Source organism: Ovis aries, chromosome 1 (genome assembly GCF_016772045.2).
Source record: "Ovis aries strain OAR_USU_Benz2616 breed Rambouillet chromosome 1, ARS-UI_Ramb_v3.0, whole genome shotgun sequence".
NCBI lineage: Eukaryota > Metazoa > Chordata > Mammalia > Artiodactyla > Bovidae > Ovis > Ovis aries.
The window spans coordinates 110,134,709-110,154,156 of record NC_056054.1 but is presented as its reverse complement, the minus strand read 5'-3'; the positions used below and the strand labels follow the sequence as shown (position 1 = coordinate 110,154,156).

The 19,448-nt window shown below is 49.9% G+C and overlaps 1 protein-coding gene and 2 long non-coding RNA genes across 5 annotated transcripts in view; 2 read left to right on the top strand and 1 right to left on the bottom strand.

Moving 5' to 3' along the window:
- The first annotated feature begins 113 nt into the window (after positions 1-113).
- On the top strand, positions 114-9,593 carry LOC121820644 (uncharacterized). Its single transcript, XR_006061270.2, has 2 exons — positions 114-200; positions 1,538-9,593. It is a non-coding gene; the product is annotated as an uncharacterized LOC121820644 (long non-coding RNA).
- The window catches only part of CADM3 (cell adhesion molecule 3), a 32,552-nt gene continuing 14,787 nt past the window's right edge, over positions 1,684-19,448 (bottom strand). Inside the window, exons 2-10 of one of the 2 annotated variants that reach the window (XM_027976827.2) lie at positions 15,867-15,968; positions 13,701-13,841; positions 13,028-13,180; positions 12,192-12,329; positions 11,673-11,843; positions 9,146-9,236; positions 8,549-8,718; positions 5,426-5,551; positions 1,684-3,939 (exon numbers count right to left, since the gene is read on the bottom strand). In XM_027976827.2, the coding sequence (XP_027832628.1) occupies positions 3,821-3,939; positions 5,426-5,551; positions 8,549-8,718; positions 9,146-9,236; positions 11,673-11,843; positions 12,192-12,329; positions 13,028-13,180; positions 13,701-13,841; positions 15,867-15,968 (1,211 nt within the window). In that variant the 3' untranslated portion in view covers positions 1,684-3,820. The remainder of the gene's footprint in view (positions 3,940-5,425; positions 5,552-8,548; positions 8,719-9,145; positions 9,237-11,672; positions 11,844-12,191; positions 12,330-13,027; positions 13,181-13,700; positions 13,842-15,866; positions 15,969-19,448) is intronic. The other variant, XM_027976829.2, reaches the window with a different exon arrangement.
- The window catches only part of LOC121820643 (uncharacterized), a 98,072-nt gene continuing 95,617 nt past the window's right edge, over positions 16,994-19,448 (top strand). The window contains exons 1-2 of one of the 2 annotated variants that reach the window (XR_006061268.2): positions 16,994-17,054; positions 17,378-17,662. This is a non-coding gene — a long non-coding RNA (uncharacterized LOC121820643). Of the gene's footprint in view, positions 17,055-17,131; positions 17,663-19,448 lie in introns of those variants that run through there. The other variant, XR_009597600.1, reaches the window with a different exon arrangement.

Sequence of the window (19,448 nt, the reverse complement as noted above, 5' to 3'; positions counted from 1 at the left end):
GTTCCAAGATAAGCGCCAGGGACTAATGAAGGCCATCAGCTCTGGGCAGGGCCACGGGGCGGGCAGTGCATTCAGGAAGTGTTTACCCCACGCCCACCGCCTGTCTGAGCCCCAGAACCACTTAGGGCACTGACCCCGGGGGCTTCCTGTTTTGAGACTGGAGTCCGCTGGTGAGGACCCACACTCGGGAAAGGAAAAAGGTGGGGACCAGAAAGTGGGTATTTTTCTGAAGGTGGAAAGGGAGGCTGAGAAGCCAGGGGGCTTTCCAGCACAAAGGGATCAAGGAAGGAAGAGGGGGCCAGAGGTGAAGTGTGAGACGGTGATAAGAGACGTGCTGGGAAATTGGAGGGAAAGGGCAGCTGATGGCTCTCACTGTTTCTCCATCCCCTTGAACCTGATCCAAGGAAAGATAGTTCAAGAGTGACGTGTTTGTGGGAGGGGGTGTTAGTGGTGCTTGTGGCTGGAGCCATGTGATGCCGGCAACCCGAGCGGTATGTTTGGGAGGGGGCTCCTTGTGTATCATTCATGCTGTAGGGATGTACTTATCTTTATGGATGGCTGTGTGCTCTGTGTCATATCTGAGTGCTCGGTTTTGGGCTGAGTGCTAGGTGTCTAGGAGTGTGTGCTGCTCTCTGGGTCTGGGTGTTTTGGTGTGAGAGGAGGGAAGGCTGGGGGGCAGCTGTTGAGGTTGTATAATGAAGCTGCTTCAGGGAGCAATTGGGCCTTTGCCCAGCCACCTATGGGCACAGTAAATGCATCTTCCATACCAAGAGGAACACATGATGTGACAAGTTAAAGAAGGCTCTGGGGGACAATGGGATAGCATACTTTAAAATGGGACTGTTGCCTGTGGGGCAATCTCTATTCACATTCCTGTTGGGGGATATAAAAGTCCCGGAAATGCTACACTGTCCTGGCATCTTAGCAAGATGTAAAGTTTCTTGTGGTGGGGAGAGCTATTTCTCGCCAGCAGCCTGCAGGAGGATCCCCTAAATGGACATTTCTGCTCTCTGGCGTGCCGTCCCCTCAGCACCCCATTTCTCACATGACTTCTGCTCTTCTGCCCCCCCACCCGCCCCTACCCTGCATTTTATTTCCTCACTGGGGGACGCTTAGTCTGGACATGGGGAAGGGTGACTCATAGAGCATCGGAGTTGGAACGATACAGAGGGTCAGTTAGGTGATCTACTTCATTTGTCCAAGAAGGCGCTGGGTGTCATAGCGCTAATTCTGCCAAGTCCTCTTCCCCGCACACTCAGGGGCGGCTGGAGGTGACGCAGAGGCACAGAGGAATGGTCACCTTGCCGGGATGGTCTCCTTTCTCCTGGGACACTAGCTTCAGCTTCACATTCAACATGAAGGGGATTGAAAAGGGAGTTGGGGGTCTGTTGAAGCGTTCCTGGAATGGTGTTGGCGGTCTCCTTTTTTTCCAGCACAGCCTGGCAGAGGGCAGTGGGGAGCAGTCAGGTACGCCACCCAACACTGGAACGTAAGCACCTGGCCAAAGGGCACTAAGGAACGCTCTTCTCTCCCACAGAAGAGTTCTGTCGTTTCCATACAAGACGCCCTGGAGAGAGCGGCCTGGCAAGGCACACACCACCCCTGGAGGCAGCAGGTGCAGAGCAGCCCTTACACACACGCATCCCAACAGGAGCAAGAGTGGCAAGAAGGAGGCAGCCGAAGGACACGGATAATCCAGATATATTGAGGGTGGCCCCTCTGAGATCAGCACAGGAGAGTTAGAAAGATTATAAAGATACACGGTGCCTCCCTGCTCCCTGCCCCGCCCCCCACCCCCAGACAGACACACACAGCACGACGGCCCGTTTCCCCCCGCCCCCCGGTACAAATATGGCTTCTGTGTAATATGGACAGAGTGGTTTAGCTCAAAGAGGAAAAGTCATTTTCCCAAAAGCGGGTGCTGGGAGGCAGGGAGCCCACAGGCCTGGGGCCCTAGGCTGCCTTGCTGCTGTAAGAGGAGGGGGCCCAGGGCCCTAACCAGCGGCTGGAAGATTCACGACAGTATTACCTGAACTGAAGGGGGTGGGCAGACCTGCTGGCTGCAGCTGCCCCCACTTTGCACGCCCCTGGGCTGTCGGGACAGCAGGACATGCTGGAGGAGGGTGAAAGGGGTGCCAAGGGGCACCCTGGGTCTGAGGCGGGGCGGCCGGCTGGCGAGGAGGACGCGTGGCCTCGTTTCCATGGCAACCGGCTTGGCCACAAGGAAGACAGAAAATCAAAAGCAGGGATGGAATGGAGATGGGAAGGAGACAGGCAGTTTTGCTCCTAGCCCTCAACGCACCGGGTATAGACTATGGGGACAAGAAGTGACAGCGGTCATTCCAGGGTCAGTGCCAGCAGGAGGCCTGAGGGATGCATAGCAAAGGCTTTGGCACTGACTCCGTGGCTCCGAGAAGGGGAAACGGAGGCAGAGGTTGAACGCCCTGTGTTTCAGGGAGAGATGAGATGGACGACTGAGCAAAAACACACCCTGGGACTGTTTTCTCCATAACAGATGGGTGCTGGGGATGGCATGGAAATACCAGGAAGGAGCGACATCCCAGGTGAGGTGCACAGCCTGCCTAGGGACTGTCAGCTCCCACAGCCCTCCTCCACATGCCCCGCAGCCCCCCACCTGCCCAGGAGCCCCTCTGCCTCTCACTTACATACACATGTGCACAAACACACGGACACACACAGACACACACGTTACTACTCCCTTCGTTTGGGCAGGAAACAGCTCAGTGCAGTGAAGCTCCTTTTAGTATTTTTGTTGTTCTGTCTGCCTGGCTGCTGAGGGAGGGCGGGCGGGCTTGGGGAACAGGAGGGGGCAGAGGGCAGCACAAGACAGGGAGGCGAAGTTGCTGAGCAGTGCCTAAGACAAGTGGTTGCCGTGCAACAGTCCAGGGCTCCAGTGAGAGAGAGTCAGGGGCCCCTGGGCAGGGAAGCAGATGCAGTTAAGGGCCCAGAGCAGCACCTCCCCCGCAGCTGCTAGAGCAAGGAGGGGCAGCCTTGCTCTGCTATCCCCCAAGGGTGGCTCCTGGGAAAAGGGCCTGGCTTCATTCACCATCGGGGCCTGGTGGTGGGGCGCGGGGGCAGAGAGGGCCATCTCTGCCATCCTTTCTCTCCAGATTCTGCCCTTCCTGCAGGGACCCGCGTCCTCCCACGTGGGGGAGCCCTGGGCCCCCATGTGGCTGCATGCCACCTGAAGGTCACATCTCCTGGGCTGCCCCCCTTTCACTCCTTTCCTGTTAGGGTGGGGAGGGGCTTCAGGTGGTACCTTCTCTGTGCAGAGCTCAAGCTGTGCAACTTACAGAGGAAAAGCCACCTCCTGCCTCCTGCTCACAACCTCCCCAACCCCGGAGAAATCCAGGAAGAGGCCCTCATGATGGAGGGCTGGTGAGAGGCCCCCACTAAACTGACCCAGCTCCTTCCTGCCCTAACCCTCTCCTCATCCTCCTCCTAACACTCCAGGTTTTTTGTGTGTGTGGTTTTTTTTGTTTTTTTTTTTTTTTTGCTTTCCTCACCCCAGGGCCCCTGCCCCTCCAGCCTGGAAACAGATTTGATTTGGGATTGTTACAAAAATAATAATAACCCAAACGCAGAGAAGCCACGGAAAGGGCTGAGGGCAACCCTCCCTCCCCACCCGCCCTCCCCATTCCAAACCGAGTACAAAACCGCACCCAAAGCAGACATTCTGTACAGGGGGGTGGGGGAGGGGCTGGGGAGCAAGCGGGAGGGGCGGCCCTGGGGTCGCTCTGTACAAGTCCAGGTTGGTGGTGGCCCCAGACGTCCCCATGGGGTCCCTGGGGGGGCGCCCCTAGATGAAATATTCCTTCTTGTCGTCCCCGCCCGACTGCCCGCCTTCTGCATTGATGATGGCCGTGTCCGCATCTGGGGCATCGTCGGAGCCTTTTGCCTCGTGTGTCAGGTAGGTTCCTGGGGAGAGAGAAGAGGCTCCTTCTTTCAGGAGCAGTTTCCGAATCTCGGAGGCCCCCCTGTCCACTTTCCCACCCACTCACGCACACCTTGCTTCTGTAACCTTCCTCCTACCTAGAGCTTTCTTCTTCCCCACCTGCCCTAATTAGCATCTTGCTGCTGATATCTCTCACCTGAACACACTACTAAGAATTGATGAAGCTTGCTTTTAGTCTCATCTATAACACAGGCCAAAAAAAAAAAAGGTGTATGTGTGTGTATATGTGTGTGTGTATGTGTGTGTATGTGTGTGTATATGTGTGTATGTGTGTATATATATGTGTGTGTATGTGTGTGTATATGTGTGTGTATGTGTGTGTATGTGTGTATGTGTGTGTATGTGTGTATATGTGTGTGTGTATGTGTGTGTGTATGTGTGTGTGTGTGTATGTGTGTATACACACGTGTGTGCTCATACAGTGGTAACAGGGAAGCTGCGATGTCGGCTCCACAACAGCACTGCTGAGATCTGGCTAGCATCTAACCAGTCCACAGAGTCAGGCTGCTGGCCAGGGATTTCCCTGGGTGTTCTGTGGTTAAGATTCTGTGTTCCCAATGCAGGGGGCCTGGGTTCAATCCCTGGTCAGGGAACTAGATCCTACATACCACAGCTAAAAAGATTTCATGTGCTGCAATGCAACTAAGACCCAGGCAGCTAGCTTATAAGAAATAACAGAGGGTTAAATCTGAGAAGAAGGCATATGAGAGGGCAGGGAGAGATGGCAGAGATACAAGCTGTTGCTGCTGCTGCTAAGTCACTTCAGTCATGCCCGACCCTGTGCAACCCCATAGACGGCAGCCCACCAGGTTCCCCGTCCCTGGGATTCTCCAGGCAAGAACACTGGAGTGGGTTGCCATTTCCTTCTCCAGTGCATGCAAGTGAAAAGTTAAAGTGAAGTCGCTCTGTCGTGTCCGACTCTTCGTGACCCCATGGACTGCAGCCTACCAGGCTCCTCCGTCCATGATTTTCCAGTTAAGAGTACTGCAGTGGGCTGCCATTGCCTTCTCCAAGAGATACAACAGAGGAGAGAAAAGGAAAGCGATGGTATGGGGTTAAGGGATGAGCAGCTCAAAGGACAAAAAACACGAGGCTGAACCAAAAGGAGCAAAGTGCAGGGAGAAACAGGAGGGAGATGCAGAGTTCCGGCAGTTCTGTCTGGAAGCGGCGCTGGAAGCAGAGCGGCATGGGAGCAGCAGCTGACTGAGTGGGAAGGCTTGACTTTACTTGGATGATCACCAAGTGATCAGGCTTGACTATGGGGCTGGCGGTGCTCAGTTATCACAGGTTGGCTGTGTTCCTTCCTCCCACCAATGCTCCGAAGGTTTTGGACACTCTAGCCCACTGAGACTCCAAAGGCCCTTCCTTCAGCCCACTCCTACCCTGCCTGCCCCTGGTGATCTCCCCGTCCACTCTCAAGTCCTCCTGATGCTCCTTCGTGCCTCTGACCTTTGTGTCGGATCAAGTAGTGACCGAGGAAGATGAGCAGGATGAGCAGCAAGAAGACGATGAAAGCCACGATCCCTCCAATGATGGCGTGGTAGGTGCTGGAGGACGAGGGCACCGGGCTGGGGTCTGGGGGGAGAAGGGAGCACACAGTCAGATCTGGGAAGAGCCTGTGCGTTAGAGCGTGTCTGACCAGGCCATGGACCATCTTACACCACAGAGAGAATGGAGCGGCATCATCCAGCAAAAGCGATATGTCTCACTTGATACCTAGTTTCTTACACGGTATCTGAAACATAGTTTGTGTTTTAAAAAATGCATTCAAGAATAAATAGATATGCTCACACTTAACCTTCTGAGTTCGTGAACCTGAAGCCTCACCTTGGTCAAAGATCAACACACTTTGATCTCTATATCATTTCTCATCTTCTCTCTCTCTCTCTCTGTCGGTGTCTTTCTTTGAATTTCTGGGTTATCAGGATATTTTTTCCCTATCCCCCATACCCTCTTACCTCCTGTCTGCTTGGTATTCTGAGCTGGTTTTTCTAGGGGGGGCTTCTCAACCTAATCACGCATTGTCCTGATTTCAGATTGGAAAGGAGCAGTGAGAAAAATGTCAGAGACAGGAATAGGCACGTGGCCTGTGGACAGACAGTGGACTGTGATTCCCTGTATAAAGAAAACTGTTCCTTCTTGTCAGGGAGTTTAGAGTTCCAGCAAGACCCAATCTTCCTCTCATCAGAGAGGTCTGGGGTTCCATCTTCACTTCCCCACCATCCAAAGGTTTGTGGGAAGGACAAGGACTGAACTTCTTCCTCGGAGTTCTGATGGTCTCTGTCATCAGATACAGAGAATCTGTTCTCCACAGCAGTGTCTACAGAGGACAGATTCTCAAGCACAGGCTTGGCCAGGCATGCCGAGGACAGCCACGGTCACAGTCAGAGCCCCACAGGTCTGAGGAGACAGTGCGCATGCCTGGGACACAGTTCTGATGTGTCCAAAATTATATGAGCTGTAGTTAAGGCTCTCCCACCCATGGGAGAGCTACGATTATTATTATTATTTTTCATAGATTCACTTTGAGTCTTGATGCCTCATTGACTGCTTGTACATTTTCCCTCTCCTACCGTATGTCTCCTCTGGCTTGGCTGGACCAGCTTTTAGCTCCTTGCCTGTTTCCACCTTATTTGGGGGGAAAAAAAAAATTATGCTCTGGTTTTTATGTTCTGCTTGGGAGGGAGGGAGAAGAAGGTCCCTGCAGCTTTATGATAGGAGAGGGGGGTGTGATGGTTCAAATTGGAGGAAACACAGTGAGGTTATGTGAGATATAATCTGTATTAAAAATCAATTCTAGATAATTATCCCAAAGACCGTAAGAATGAAAATTCCCTAGGAAAGCCTAGGTTGGCACGGCGAAAATAACCTCTGGGTTCATTAATTACAGGTTGGTGTCTCTAGGTATTGCTAAGTCACGTTAGTCGTGTCCGACTCTGTGCAACCCCATAGACGGCAGCCCACCAGGCTCCCTCATCCCTGGGATTCTCAAGGCAAGAACACTGGAGTAGGTTGCCATTTCCTTCTCCAATGCATGAGAGTGAAAAGTGAAAGTGAAGTCGCTCAGTCATGTCCGACTCTTAGCGACCCCATGGACTGTAGCCCACCAGGCTCCTCCATCCATGGGATTTTCCAGGCAAGAGTACTGGAGTGGGGTGCCATTGCCTTCTCTGGTCTCTAGGTATAACTCCATTTAATTTCACTGCAGGTAGTTGGAAGTCAACCCGGTTTGGAGTTCTCTCTGGAGGCAGATGCAGTAACTAACTCTACCACCAGGTGTCAGCACTGGAAGCAGACCAGTCAGAGAGGACTGGGCTTCTAGCACAGAGTGGCGGGATCAGCAAGAGACCAACAGCAAGGGCACAGGAACTCTCCTTCTCTGCCAATGGTCATCAGAGTTGGTCTGGAGAGATCTGGGGGCAGACACAGAAGCTCAGTGCCTTGTCCTTGCTGTTGGCACCCTACAATAGCTTTGTTTGTTGTGCTGAGCAGCTCCTGTGTTGCTGAGGTTTGCCCCTGGAGGCCCAAGACCTCCGGTGGTCTCTTATCCCTGGGAGGCCTGATTGCTATCTCCACACTGCTTTAACAGACATTTCACGTAAGGGAGTCTCTGATGTTCCCCTGACAACGCATCTCCCCTATTCTGAGGAAAGCCTGAGTTTCGAGCGGGACTCAGTGTTACTACGTGCTGAATGGTCAGTTGCTCCAGTCGTGTCCGACCCTTTGTGACTCTAAGGACTATAGCTCGCCAGGCTACTCTGTCCATGGGATTCTCTAGACAAGAACACTGGAGTGGGCAAGAATACTGGAGGCCATTTCCTCTTGCAGGGAATCAACCCCCGTCTCTTACATTCCCTGTAATGGTAGGTTCTTTACCACTAGCACCACCTGGGAAACCCCCACTGTTATTGGGTGGGGTGGAGGGGGGGTCTTCAAAAATACCCTCCATGAAGAGGCCTAGCCTGTCACTTTTCTTGAAGCTGAATTTTATACTCACACCTTTGGGAAGAAGTTCAGAGAAGGAACATCATCTAGTCTTTCTAGATGATATGGCATCTGACAAAAAGATTCTAACTATCTCTCCACGTAGTACAAATTTATCTGTTTTCTGCATGGATTCTCTATAGCATGTCAAAGATCCTCAGAAAAGGAGATGGCAGTAGCAGCGTCCATCCTGTATTAGTCACAGGAGGAGTGACTCTGAGGATAGACCTGCTGCAAAGGCAGATGTCACTACACTCACACATGAGTGACTCTGGGGCCTGGGCACACAGAATTCTTATTCTTGTTGCCAGGTGAGTGCAAAGATTGAACGATGGTATCACCTGGGTCATCGCTGCTAAACAAAGGCAGATGAAAGTCCACTATCCCATCGATTTTTCCTTATTCCGCATCCAAGAGTGGACCCGGAGCCTAAGTCCTCGGGCTCTCCAGTGGTGGACTGTTGCCCCCCTAGACCACTCCCAGCCACGGTCTGGGGAGGCTATCAGGAGACGGAAAGATCAGAGGACCAGAAGGCAGAGGAGAGGAGAAGAGAAGGGGTCTGCTGGACGAGAGCTATGGAGGGCTCACCATTCACATTGAGGGTGTAGTAAGCCTTGTAGCTGCCCATGTTACTGGTGGCCGTGCAGCCGTAGGTGCCACTGTCGCTCTTGTTGAGGAAGGGGAAGATCAGGGCACTCTCCTGGGCCATCTTCAGCGGTGGCACGCTGCCCTCCTTCTCCCACACGTACTGCTGGGGGCTGTGGAGGCAGAGAAATCCGGAGTGTTCAGGAAAGAGCAGGGCTGGGAGCTAAAGGAGGAGAAAACAAAACTGCAAACGGGGAAGTCAAGGACAGCGTGATGGGGGCTTGAGCAGTTCAAGGGGCCAGAGACACTGAGCTGCTCAGGGGGAGGGGGAGGTGACCCTTTGAGGCCCAGCCTGGGGACGAGGGAGACTGCCAAGCTCATATCTAACTGTGGCTTGGTTCCTTACAGGAACCTCAGGGGCTCAGTTGGGGAGCAGCCCCTCCCCACTTCTGCTGCTTTGCAGGAGAAACAGTCAGAAGATGGGCCTTGTTCTACAGTGTCAAGGAAAATGAGAGGCTCAGCACGAAGGAGACAGGAAGACTTGAGGTGAAGTCTTCATGTGCAGAGGTGTGATAAAGTCCAGGAAACAGGTCCTCTTACACGGGATTGCCACGTCCCTCACAGTGGAGCAACAGCTTTTGGCCCTCGCGAGGATGTGGAGGGTCTGGCCTTATCTTCGCTGTTGGTGTGTCTGCGGAGAAGGAAATGTTGCCAACGTGAAACTCCCATGCCATTTAGACTGCCTCCATCTCAAAACCATTCAGTTATGCATGTCAGAGTCCACCTCTAAAGGCCTAGGAGTCCAAGAGGCTGTGCAACCAAGGCCCCCCCACCCCCCCCCCCCCCGCCCCTATGAGCAAAGACTACTACTGCCAATGGATGTACAAAACCCTGCAGAAGTAGGGTCATGTCTGTCCTTGCTAGGGACCCGAGGGATGTCTTCACAGAGAGCTGAGAAGGGGAATCACGGGATCACCTGTGCCTAGCACATAGATGGGACTTAATACATATTTTTGACAGAACAAATAAACTTGAATTTGATCACTGATTGAGCTCACAATCTCTCCATCCTCTCTGCAAGGCAGTTTAAACAGGAAGCACTGCTGTAATGCAAAACATTATTTTTAGGGGGCCGGTCCAAAAATGAAGCGAGAGCTTGGAAAGAGCAAGAGATGGGGGTCATATTTTGGCTACAAAAAGGCACTGACACAATATAGAATGGCTCTGTGAAGGAATAATGGCAGCTGCCACCAATGCCGGAGGGCTGCTTAGGAGGCTGGGTCCAGATGGCCGCATAGAACAATACAACCAGATGCCGGTTTAGAACAACAGATAAAGAGGCCGAGCTCCCCCTAAGGATAGAGCCAACCTTAACAACCAGTTAATGAACGTGTTTCAGTCCAATCAAACAGGACAAAGAGAATCAGGCCAGGTGAGAGAATGGGTGTTCCGGGGCCCTGCAGCCAGAGAAACCTCCAGTGTGGTACCTGGAGTATAGCATTTGTTGACTGACTGCTGATCACATGGAAGCCAAAAGGGTCCCTGGAGAGTGACTGCCAGATGGTCTGGTACCTAACAGAGAAGTCTTTGGGACTCAGACATGAGAGGGCCTTCTTCAACCCTGGCCAGGGGCCAGGACAAGAAGCTCAAGGTCAGGGGCTTTACACTCAGAACTAATAATCAGAGGAACAACTTAGAGCAGTATAGACCTTTGAAGTTTGCAAAGTTCTTTCATTATATAGTGTTTCATTTATTCTTATGAAAATTCACTGAAGTAGACAGGGGCCACCCTGAGATTAAATGCTTTGGTGACAGTGACAGCTAGTCAGCCGTCACCGCAGCTGGAATCCATGCTGTCTGCTTCCAGATTGAGAATCTGCTAAATGGACAGTGACGCCACCCCAAACCGCACGTTTAAGTGTCAGCAATGGGTCTGGCGATTGATTAAAATAGCACTGGAGTCAGGCCTGGATCTTCCATAAGAAAGAGGTGAAGGGTCTGAGTTCTTTGAGAAAAGTACCCAGTCTTTAGAAAAGTTAGGACAAGAAATGCATTATTTTGTAACTCATTATCTTCTGCCTTTGTACTTTATTTTTTTTCCCCTTGATTTATCTACTCAGAAAAGTTCTTTTTGAAAACTGCTAAATTTCCTATCTGTTTTCAAGGCAGATTCCATAAAGGGATGAGGATCCTTAGAAAGGTTGGGAGTAGAGATTGTGGCAGTGGTCATTTCAGGTCAGAATCTCCCAAACCATAGAGCTGGGGCAGATGGGGGGAATACTGGGGAAAATCTAGGACTAATAATGCCAGCGAGAGTGGTTTTCCTACCATCTCCTTTCTTGAACTCATAGTATGTTAGACCAAGAGGAAGCCTTAGTGATTCCATGTCCATCTTCTCATTTACCAAATAAAGAGCCAAGCTCAATGGGTTAAGTTCCTTAACATCACTCAGCTAGGAAGTGGTGGAGGGGCAGATGAGAATCTGTGTCTCCTGACTCCTGATTTGCTATGGTTACTGCTATAATTTACAATTTAGATGCATAACACTGGCCTAACCCAGGAGACAGTAAATTTACCTATTGGGCCAAATCCCTCCAGCTACAGGTTTCTGTAAATAAACTCTTATTGGAAAACAGCTATGTTCACTATTTACATATGATCTATGGCTATTTTCCTGCAGCAACAACAGAGTTAATTAGTTGAGACAGAGGCCACATGGCCCTCGAAACCTAAAACGTGGACCATTGCTGGAAAAAGTTTGCTGACTATTGGCCTACCACTGGCACACTTATTTTTTTCCTTATTTACTTATCTGTGCCTGGTTCTTCATATACAGTCACCCACACTTTTCTTTTGTCCGTGCATATGTGCTAAGTCACTTCAGTCGTGTTTGCCTCTGTGTGACCCTATGGACTGTAGCCCACCAGGCTCTTCAGTCCATGGAAACCCCACAGAGTGGGTCGCCTCCTCCAGGGGATCTTCCCAACCCAGGGATTGAACCCGCATCTCTTTAGTCTCCTGCACTGACAGGTGGGTTCTTTGCCACCAGCGCCACCTGGGAAGCCCTTTCTTTCCCCCACTTCCCATCTTATACCAGATCCTCTTCACCCACAAGCCCATGACATACATAAAACCTCTATGCGTTGAGCGGTGGATCTGTCAGCCCCCTTTAGAGATTCATGGTTCACAGAGCACACAATGTCTGCGCCATCATCCTCCCGGGTGACCTGGAAGGTGACTGAGCTGCTGACGGTGAAGGTTTTGCCGTTGGGATCTTCCTGTATTCGGGTGGATTCCCCTAGAGAGCAGAAACAGACGCATGCGCACACACACATAGACAGAGCGGGCCCTAGCACGCGGGGATTGTGTGGGCCCCACCGCAGATATACAGATGGTGCATCTCGACTTAGACAGACTTAGGGAGTTGTGAAATGGATATGTACACACAGGGAGGATGGAGGCCCCAACACACGCACACACATTCAAACACAAGTGTACACAGAGTATCTATCATTCCCTTCTCTTCTTCTACACCATGGCTTATGTGCACGTATACAGACAGACAGACATGTACCCCTGTCTCCCTTTCCTCCCTGCTGCCCCAGCACCACCTCCTCCTATCGCCCCCAAGGCAGGAGGAACTTACCATGGAGCTCTTGGTCACCCTTCCTCCAGGTGAGCTGGGCTGCAGGTTTGCTCCCAGAAGACTGACAGCTTAAGGTGGTTGTATCCTTTTCCCGTAATGATGACTTGTAGCCACTGATTACAGGCTTCTGTGGGATTCCTGCCATGAATAGGGGGTGGCCAGGATAGGAAGGAGAGGCACCCTCAGCTCTCCCTGCTGGGATGGACTCTCAGAGGGTTAGGATATCTGGGTTCTATTTTGGTTCCTGACAGGTAGAAGGCTAGAGAAATCATCTTTCTCTTTGGTCTACCTCCTGAGGACCAGGAGGAAAGACCTCCCCAGAGGGAAAAGATACAGTGGTGGGAGATTTACTGTACCTGAGCTGATACATGACCCAATTCACTAAGCACAACCGGGTGGCCACAGACATAGTGTGAGGCTCAGGGAAGCAAAGAAGGAAATTGAAACATAGGGTCAAGATGAGAGCATGCAGACAATGAGGGTACTTGTCTTGGAAATCAAAATCATACACTGAACATATTTCTCAGGTTTGTGTCTCATCACACAGTCTTCAGAGGTAAGTGGAACAGACACTAGTATCCTTTTGTTACAAGTTAGGAAATTCAGGCTTAAAGAGAGTTAAAGATTTGTCCCAGAGCAAACAGTAAGTAAAGGAGAAAAGATGAGAATTACACCCAGCACGCTTTGCATTTCATTACATTGCAATATTAACACAGGCTGAACTTTCCCAACATGCTTGGAGACTTGCTTGGCTCTAGGCTGCTTTAGAGGCCCACCCAGGGAGATCTGTTTGCAAGGAAGCACGCCGTGGAGACATCGGGGTTTGGGAGCCTCACCGAGCACGGTGACGAGGGACTTGGCAGTTCTCACGGGCATGGTGAAGATGGAGCAAGTGTATTCGCCCTCGTCGGCCAGGGCCACGTTGCTGATGCTGATGCTGAGCTCATGGGGTGTAGACTTAACCAGCTGAATCCGATTATCTCGAAGGGCTGGGGGAAATCGCGAGAATTGGAAGCAAGACTTTTACTGGCACTTTTCATCTTTATCTTCCAATCCCAGCCAGGGTTTTTTTTTTTTTTTTTTTTCTGAGAAAGGGTCTAGCATGGTTTGGGGCAGGGGAAAAAAATAAAAACAAACTGCTCCTGAGTTTGAGCAGTCTTTAGGATATTCAGTCCCTTTCCTAGGCCCTTGGGCTCAGTAGCCTCAGAGATACTCAGAAAAGTAGATTGAATACGTGGGCTATCTTGGGGCAACACTGTCATCAGCTGTCTCTAGGGCTCCTTTGGGGTGCCCTTTAGTTTGGGCAGGACCCTATAGGACCATGCATGACCTGGGTCAGAGCCATGATAATGAAGTTTCTCTAGAACCAGTTGAGGAGCTCATGGCCTGTTGATTCCCCAAATAGCTTCCCTTCATGTTTCTTAGCCTCTGGACTACAGGGACATCTCCTCTCAGCTCTGCAGCCCCGTTCCTCAGCCCATGGGAGGGAGATAACTCATAGGACACTACCTCTCTTCTCCCCAAAGTAGAGAGTCTGCTGGGCAGGGTTAGACCACTGTAGGGATGAGTCCTCATGGTCTTTCACTTGGCACTTGAGCACCACGGTGCCACCAGCCACCACTGTCTCATCAGATGTCCAGGGCTGACTGTCTGCAGGAGTAGAAGAGGGTTAGTTTCCAGATACAGTGCTGACCCCTCCACCCATTTCTGGGCTAAAGTCCACTTCATCTAATTACGACCATCCAAGGCTCACGTCTTTTTAACACATCACGGGGGAAGGAGTAGGCGTGAAGGTGGGGGTAGGGGAAGACAGACCTTACTTCCTCTTGCTTTGAATGCACAGAAAAACAGCCACTTGTTGAATATTTGCTGAATGAACTGACAGGGCCACAAACATGGAGAGGAATAAAGGCACCCAAAATCTACAAACACCATTCCACATGTATCTTTTCTGATGGAGTGCTACCATTCACCTTTGAAAACACACATACAAATCTGTCATTCTCTTTTACCTTCCTGCCACCACCTGCATATGAGAGCAAGAATAGGAGAAGCAATTGTGGCTAATAATCCCCAAACTAAAGGTGAAGAAAAGGCCAAGTCGGCCCTTGGGTTACACATTCATTTACACAAGAGTTAGCTGATAAAACTGCAAAATAAACAAACAAAAAAAGATAAAACAAAACAAAACAGGAACATTTTGACACAGACTTCTCAATTCCTCCAACAATAACTTCCCTTTAGTCATCAGCTCCCTTAACATATTCCTCTCGGTATCAGTGCTACCCACTTCCCAAATCAACACACAAACCCAACTCACCATCCTGATGTTATTTTAAAGAAGAATGGATTAAAGTTTTCCCTTGATGTGATGGAGGGACATGGTTTCTAATCCCTCTCTCCTTAGTCAAGTTAAACAAAAGAAGATAATAAGATAACATATGGATGAGGCCTTTGAATTTCAAATATGCTTCCAACCAGTTTGAGCTATGAGCTCCTCGGCCTGTGTGACACTTGCTTCCTTCACCCAACATTGTCCCATGTGCACCCCAGCATGGACTGATTCCCAATATTGATTCCCTCATCTTCAGGTCTGACTTCCTAGGACCCAATAGCTCTGACCTTCCGGCTCTGATTTCTGAAACATCCACACGATTTCTTCTATCCTGCTAAGTTATTTAACAGCAATGTCATCTGTGATTCGGAAGCAAAGAAACATACTTCCTACACTCCCTAATTGAGCAATTTAAAAAAATCCCTTTACTCCCTATGGCACCAACCTTATCCCTACTTTATCTGCTTTCTCCTGTCTTTCTTGGTCCCCAGAGTTGCATTTTCAATGAATATTCAATGAGCACTCCGGGCACAGACGGGGCCCTGAGGAGTGAAAGTGACCTGCCAGCGTTGACACCAAGCACCAACAGCTCTGGGTGGCTGTCTCCAGAAGGGAGCCCAGAGCCTGGCTGGCAGTTTTAGCATTTAGAATCATAAAATTTAGGACGGACAGGGATCTTAAGGCTCATGGTATCCAATTCCCTCATTTTACAGATGGAGGCAATCAGGCAATGTAGGTGAAACGATTGCTTCAGATCATGCCACTGATCGATGGGTCCAGTTAGGACTAGAATCCTCCTGACTTGCAAGGCAGTGCTCTTTTCTCTGGAATGCTCCTCAGGTAATCGTCTAACTTGAGAACTAAAACTGCAACTCTGATATTAGCGAGCCAGAGACTGGGTGAGCTGAATAAATGTGGAAGTGACATATTCCTTAAATATTTCAATGGAAGGGTTGGGAAGTATTTCATTTACTGCTCACTGTATAGTGATTTTTGACTAGTAATCCCATTGTCCCTTTCCTTTTGAAGAATTCTACCTCAATCGTGTCCTTCCAGAACCTCCTTATTCTGCATAATACAGTCCTCCCAGAATCATTTGATTTTTGGAAAAAGGTGTAGGGGGAACAGAGGTCTCTGTACCGGAGCAAGGGAAGGAGGAGTAGGTGCCAGAGAAGTTGGTGGTGTAGAACTAAGTACTAAAATGTCAGATGGAGAGGAGGAAGAGTTGTGTGGTAATGAGGAGACTGAGCACACGGGGTGGAAGCAACATGAGTGAGAGATGATTGGAGAATGGCTGAGGGAACTGAGGGACATTGAGATGAGGGGGCCTGGATTCTCACCTTGACTGGCCAGCATGTCAGGGCTGCTCCAGACTCTGGAGCTGATGGCCTCGTCGAGTGGAGCCAGAGTTCCCAGCTCCAAATTCTGCTCTTGCCAGTAGCCTGGGGAGAGAGTCTCCATCAAGGATGAGCCCTACATGTGAGCTGCTGTCGTTTGAGATCTGTACTTTCGTTGCTGGGGATGGGGGAGAGGACTGGCCCCTATGAAAAGCACGTTCACCGGGGTACCTAAGAGAAGGCGGTCTTCTCACAAAGGGGAGAAATTAACCAGAGTCTTGAAAAAGGAAGTGAAGTCCTTCTTTGACAGGGTGAACTAAGGAGGATGCTAAGCTTTAGCAGTCAATCATATAATGTTAGAGCCAACAGTGAGCTTAGAGAATCGTCGGGTCCAGTTCTCCCAGTTCACAGAAGAGGACGATGAGGCCCACAAGGGTTAAAAGTGAGTTGGTGAAGGTCATACAGAAACGTGAAAGATAACAAAGGCTCTTCATTTCAGATCCAGGATTCTTTCTGCTACACCATATTCTCTACTAAAGCAATGACAGGTTTAATAATTAGAAGATTCCATTTAATCCTTTAAATAAACCAGTTAAATAAGCATATTGGTATTATCATTTCTACCTCACAGAGAGGAGACAGAATGAAATGACTTGCCCAAGGTCCTACAAACAGAACAAAGACTGGAAATTAAATGCCTGCTTCCAAAGCCCAAGCTCTGTTTCAAGGAAAAACCCTCAACACTGAAGACAAGAGACCATAGTTGGGGCTGCAAGTTGCCCAAGGCCTTCCCAGATTGTTACCTTCTATCCAGAGTTCAGATTCTCAAGTTTTCCTCCTCCGCCCTCAGTCCCACCCACCACTTTATATCACTGACTCTGCTCCCTCATCTGGCACAACACACGCCCAAGGCCTGAGTCATGGCTCTAAACCCTTTTGTGAAGTAGTGTACAGTGTCCATGGCCTAGTCCCCCAACTCAACCTGAGAGGCAGAGGGACAAAGAAATCAATTCGCAGAATCTCTCCAGGATCGCCCGTCGTAAACCCAGAAGTAGCCAATCACATACGCAAAGCTCCATGACGTCATCGGCTGCTGAGCAGAGTCTGGAGCTGCTCCTTGTCCCGGGGCCGGAGTCCCGGCAGAACTTCGCCAGTCGTCACCTCCTCGCGCCGGCTCCGGAGCCAGCGGAGGTGGGGGCTGGGAGAGGAAAGGACGAGAAGAGGGTGGTGGGACCCAGGAAGATGGGTGGGGGTGGGGTGGGGAGGGTACGGGGTGGCACGGGTGGCAGACCAAAAAGAGAAGTGGGAAATGGGCTTAGGGTCCACGAGAAGAAAGGGAACGAGGGAGAGATCTGCCGAATCAAAGGGAAAGAGGGGTGAGGGACAGGAGGGCGTGGGGGAGGGGAGAAGGGCGACAGACGGGGGAAGGGAGCGGGTGTTAGAAGGAGTCCTAGCCTCCGGAGAGGGCTCTAAAGACAGCCTCGGAGACGCCGTCGCTCTTCACTCTTTCTCAGACATCCTGCAGGAGTTTGGAGACTTGACTCTATTCCCGAACAGGAGAAGCACTGATGCCCAAATGGGGAGGGGAGTACAACAGAAACAAGTATCCGTAGTAGGTAGAAGTCGACAGGAGAGGGGACGAGGAAAGTGCTGATGAGGAGAGGCAGAAAAGATGAAGATGGGAGAAAGAAAGGCGGCCAGGATGAGGTCGCCGAGGGTGCTCAGAGACTCTCCCCGGGGGCCAGGCTCTCACCCTGCTATCTTCTGTGGACCTCAAGCATGGAGGCAACTGGAAGTTGGTGAGTGTTTCATGGTATTTTCCAAATAGTCTATTTGTGGGTCCTTCAGTGGGAACCCAGATTGGTTGTGCTAAAGCTTGGCATGGTGGAGGGACAAGGAAAGCCAGAGAGGGGTCAGTGCTCAGCCCTACAGTATTGGTACCCAGTATACAAAGTAAGCACTAAACAGACCTTTGCTCAAATGGAGAAAATAGCCTTCTCTTACGTTGGCATAAAGGCTTTCAGTTTTCAGAGTGGACTTCCAACCATGAATTCATGTCAAAACAACCTTGAGAGAGAGGCTGCCGGATAGGGTCCCTTTTTAGAAGTGAGGTCTGGAGAGGCTCAGTGACTTACCTAAAGGCACACAAATAGGGCCCCTTTCAAGGATCCTCTTTCTCCTGCTGCTTGGTGCTCTTAAAGCTTTTCAGCAGCTTCTCTTTCTTACAATGTTTCAGCCCACTGTATTGCAATTTTCTTTGGTTATCAGCCTCCTTATCTAAACTTTGAGTTGGTGAAGAGGGCAAGAGCCTTCCCTTTCTCATCTTTGTGTCCTCAGTACTTAGCCTATAGTGGGCCCTCAATACATTTAATTGCCTCTGGTAATTCATTCAGTCACAATTGGCACTCTGCTCTGTCCATTCTCACTCAGGCAGAGCATGTCTTCTGTCCAAACAGCATGGATTTAGTCTTCATTCTATTGCTCCTTATTCCATTTGTGCTGTTTTCAGCCTTCTCCTCCATTGCTTTTTTCCTTGCTTACATTACATTCATCCCTCCCCTCCTCCTGCATTTTGCTGGCTTTTTTTTTTTTTTTCCCTGCGTAGGATAAATAAGTGAAATGATGATGTTGGTCATTCAAACCAGACTGAATCGTTTAGTTGAGGGGTCTGATAACTAAACAAATAATCTCTAATAAATGGCATGTTGGGAATATGCTTGATATATTGTCTCTGTAGGTTTATAAGGAACTCATTCTGGTTTGCTATATTTTAAGAAACTCATTAAGAAATAGCTTTTTTTTTTTCCTGCGAGGGGTGATCTTTTCCCCTTTAATTCTCCAAAGTACTTATGATCTCCTGTCTCCTCTTGAGAATTGTCTGTTAATATGCCTGAAAGTTTTCTTGCTGTCTTTATAAAACTGTACACCTGTAATGATAAATTCTGAATAGCCACTCTCCTGGGAGCAGATGAGTGATTATATAATGTTATTCATAGAAACATGGATAAGTGGCAGAAATTATAACCTGGGTTGTGAAAGCCTTGTTCTTTGGATTTAGATCTTGCCAATCGTTTATGACATCAGCATAAATTCCCTCAATGGGCTCAGACTAGAAAGAACTTAAGAGAGGGCTCTGAAAAGGTGGCATGCACTTTGAAGTGGAAATAGTGACAGTTCTCTTCAGGCAGGGTCACTGGAAGGAAATGTAGACTTTGAGACCATAAGCCCATTAGAAAGGGGAGGCCCACGTTACTCACATAGAAAAACTGATAACAGAGAGAGCTCCAGTCATATACATCATGTTGTTTCCCGGCTTAGAAACCTCCACTGACATCCCATCGTCTGCACATAACATCCACAAGATCCTGTGGTCTGATGCCAATGTGCCTTTCAGCTTTGTCTCTTCTTTACTTCACTCAGCCCATATCCCAGACATATGATGCTATTTGGAATTCTTTCTGTAAACCCTTTGCTTTACAGCAAAGTTCACGTTCCCACAGTCACTCTGTTGATAATGCCCTTCACCCATCTGCACACATCTAAGCTCTAACCATCCTTAGAAGCCTGTTTGTGGCACTTCCTTTA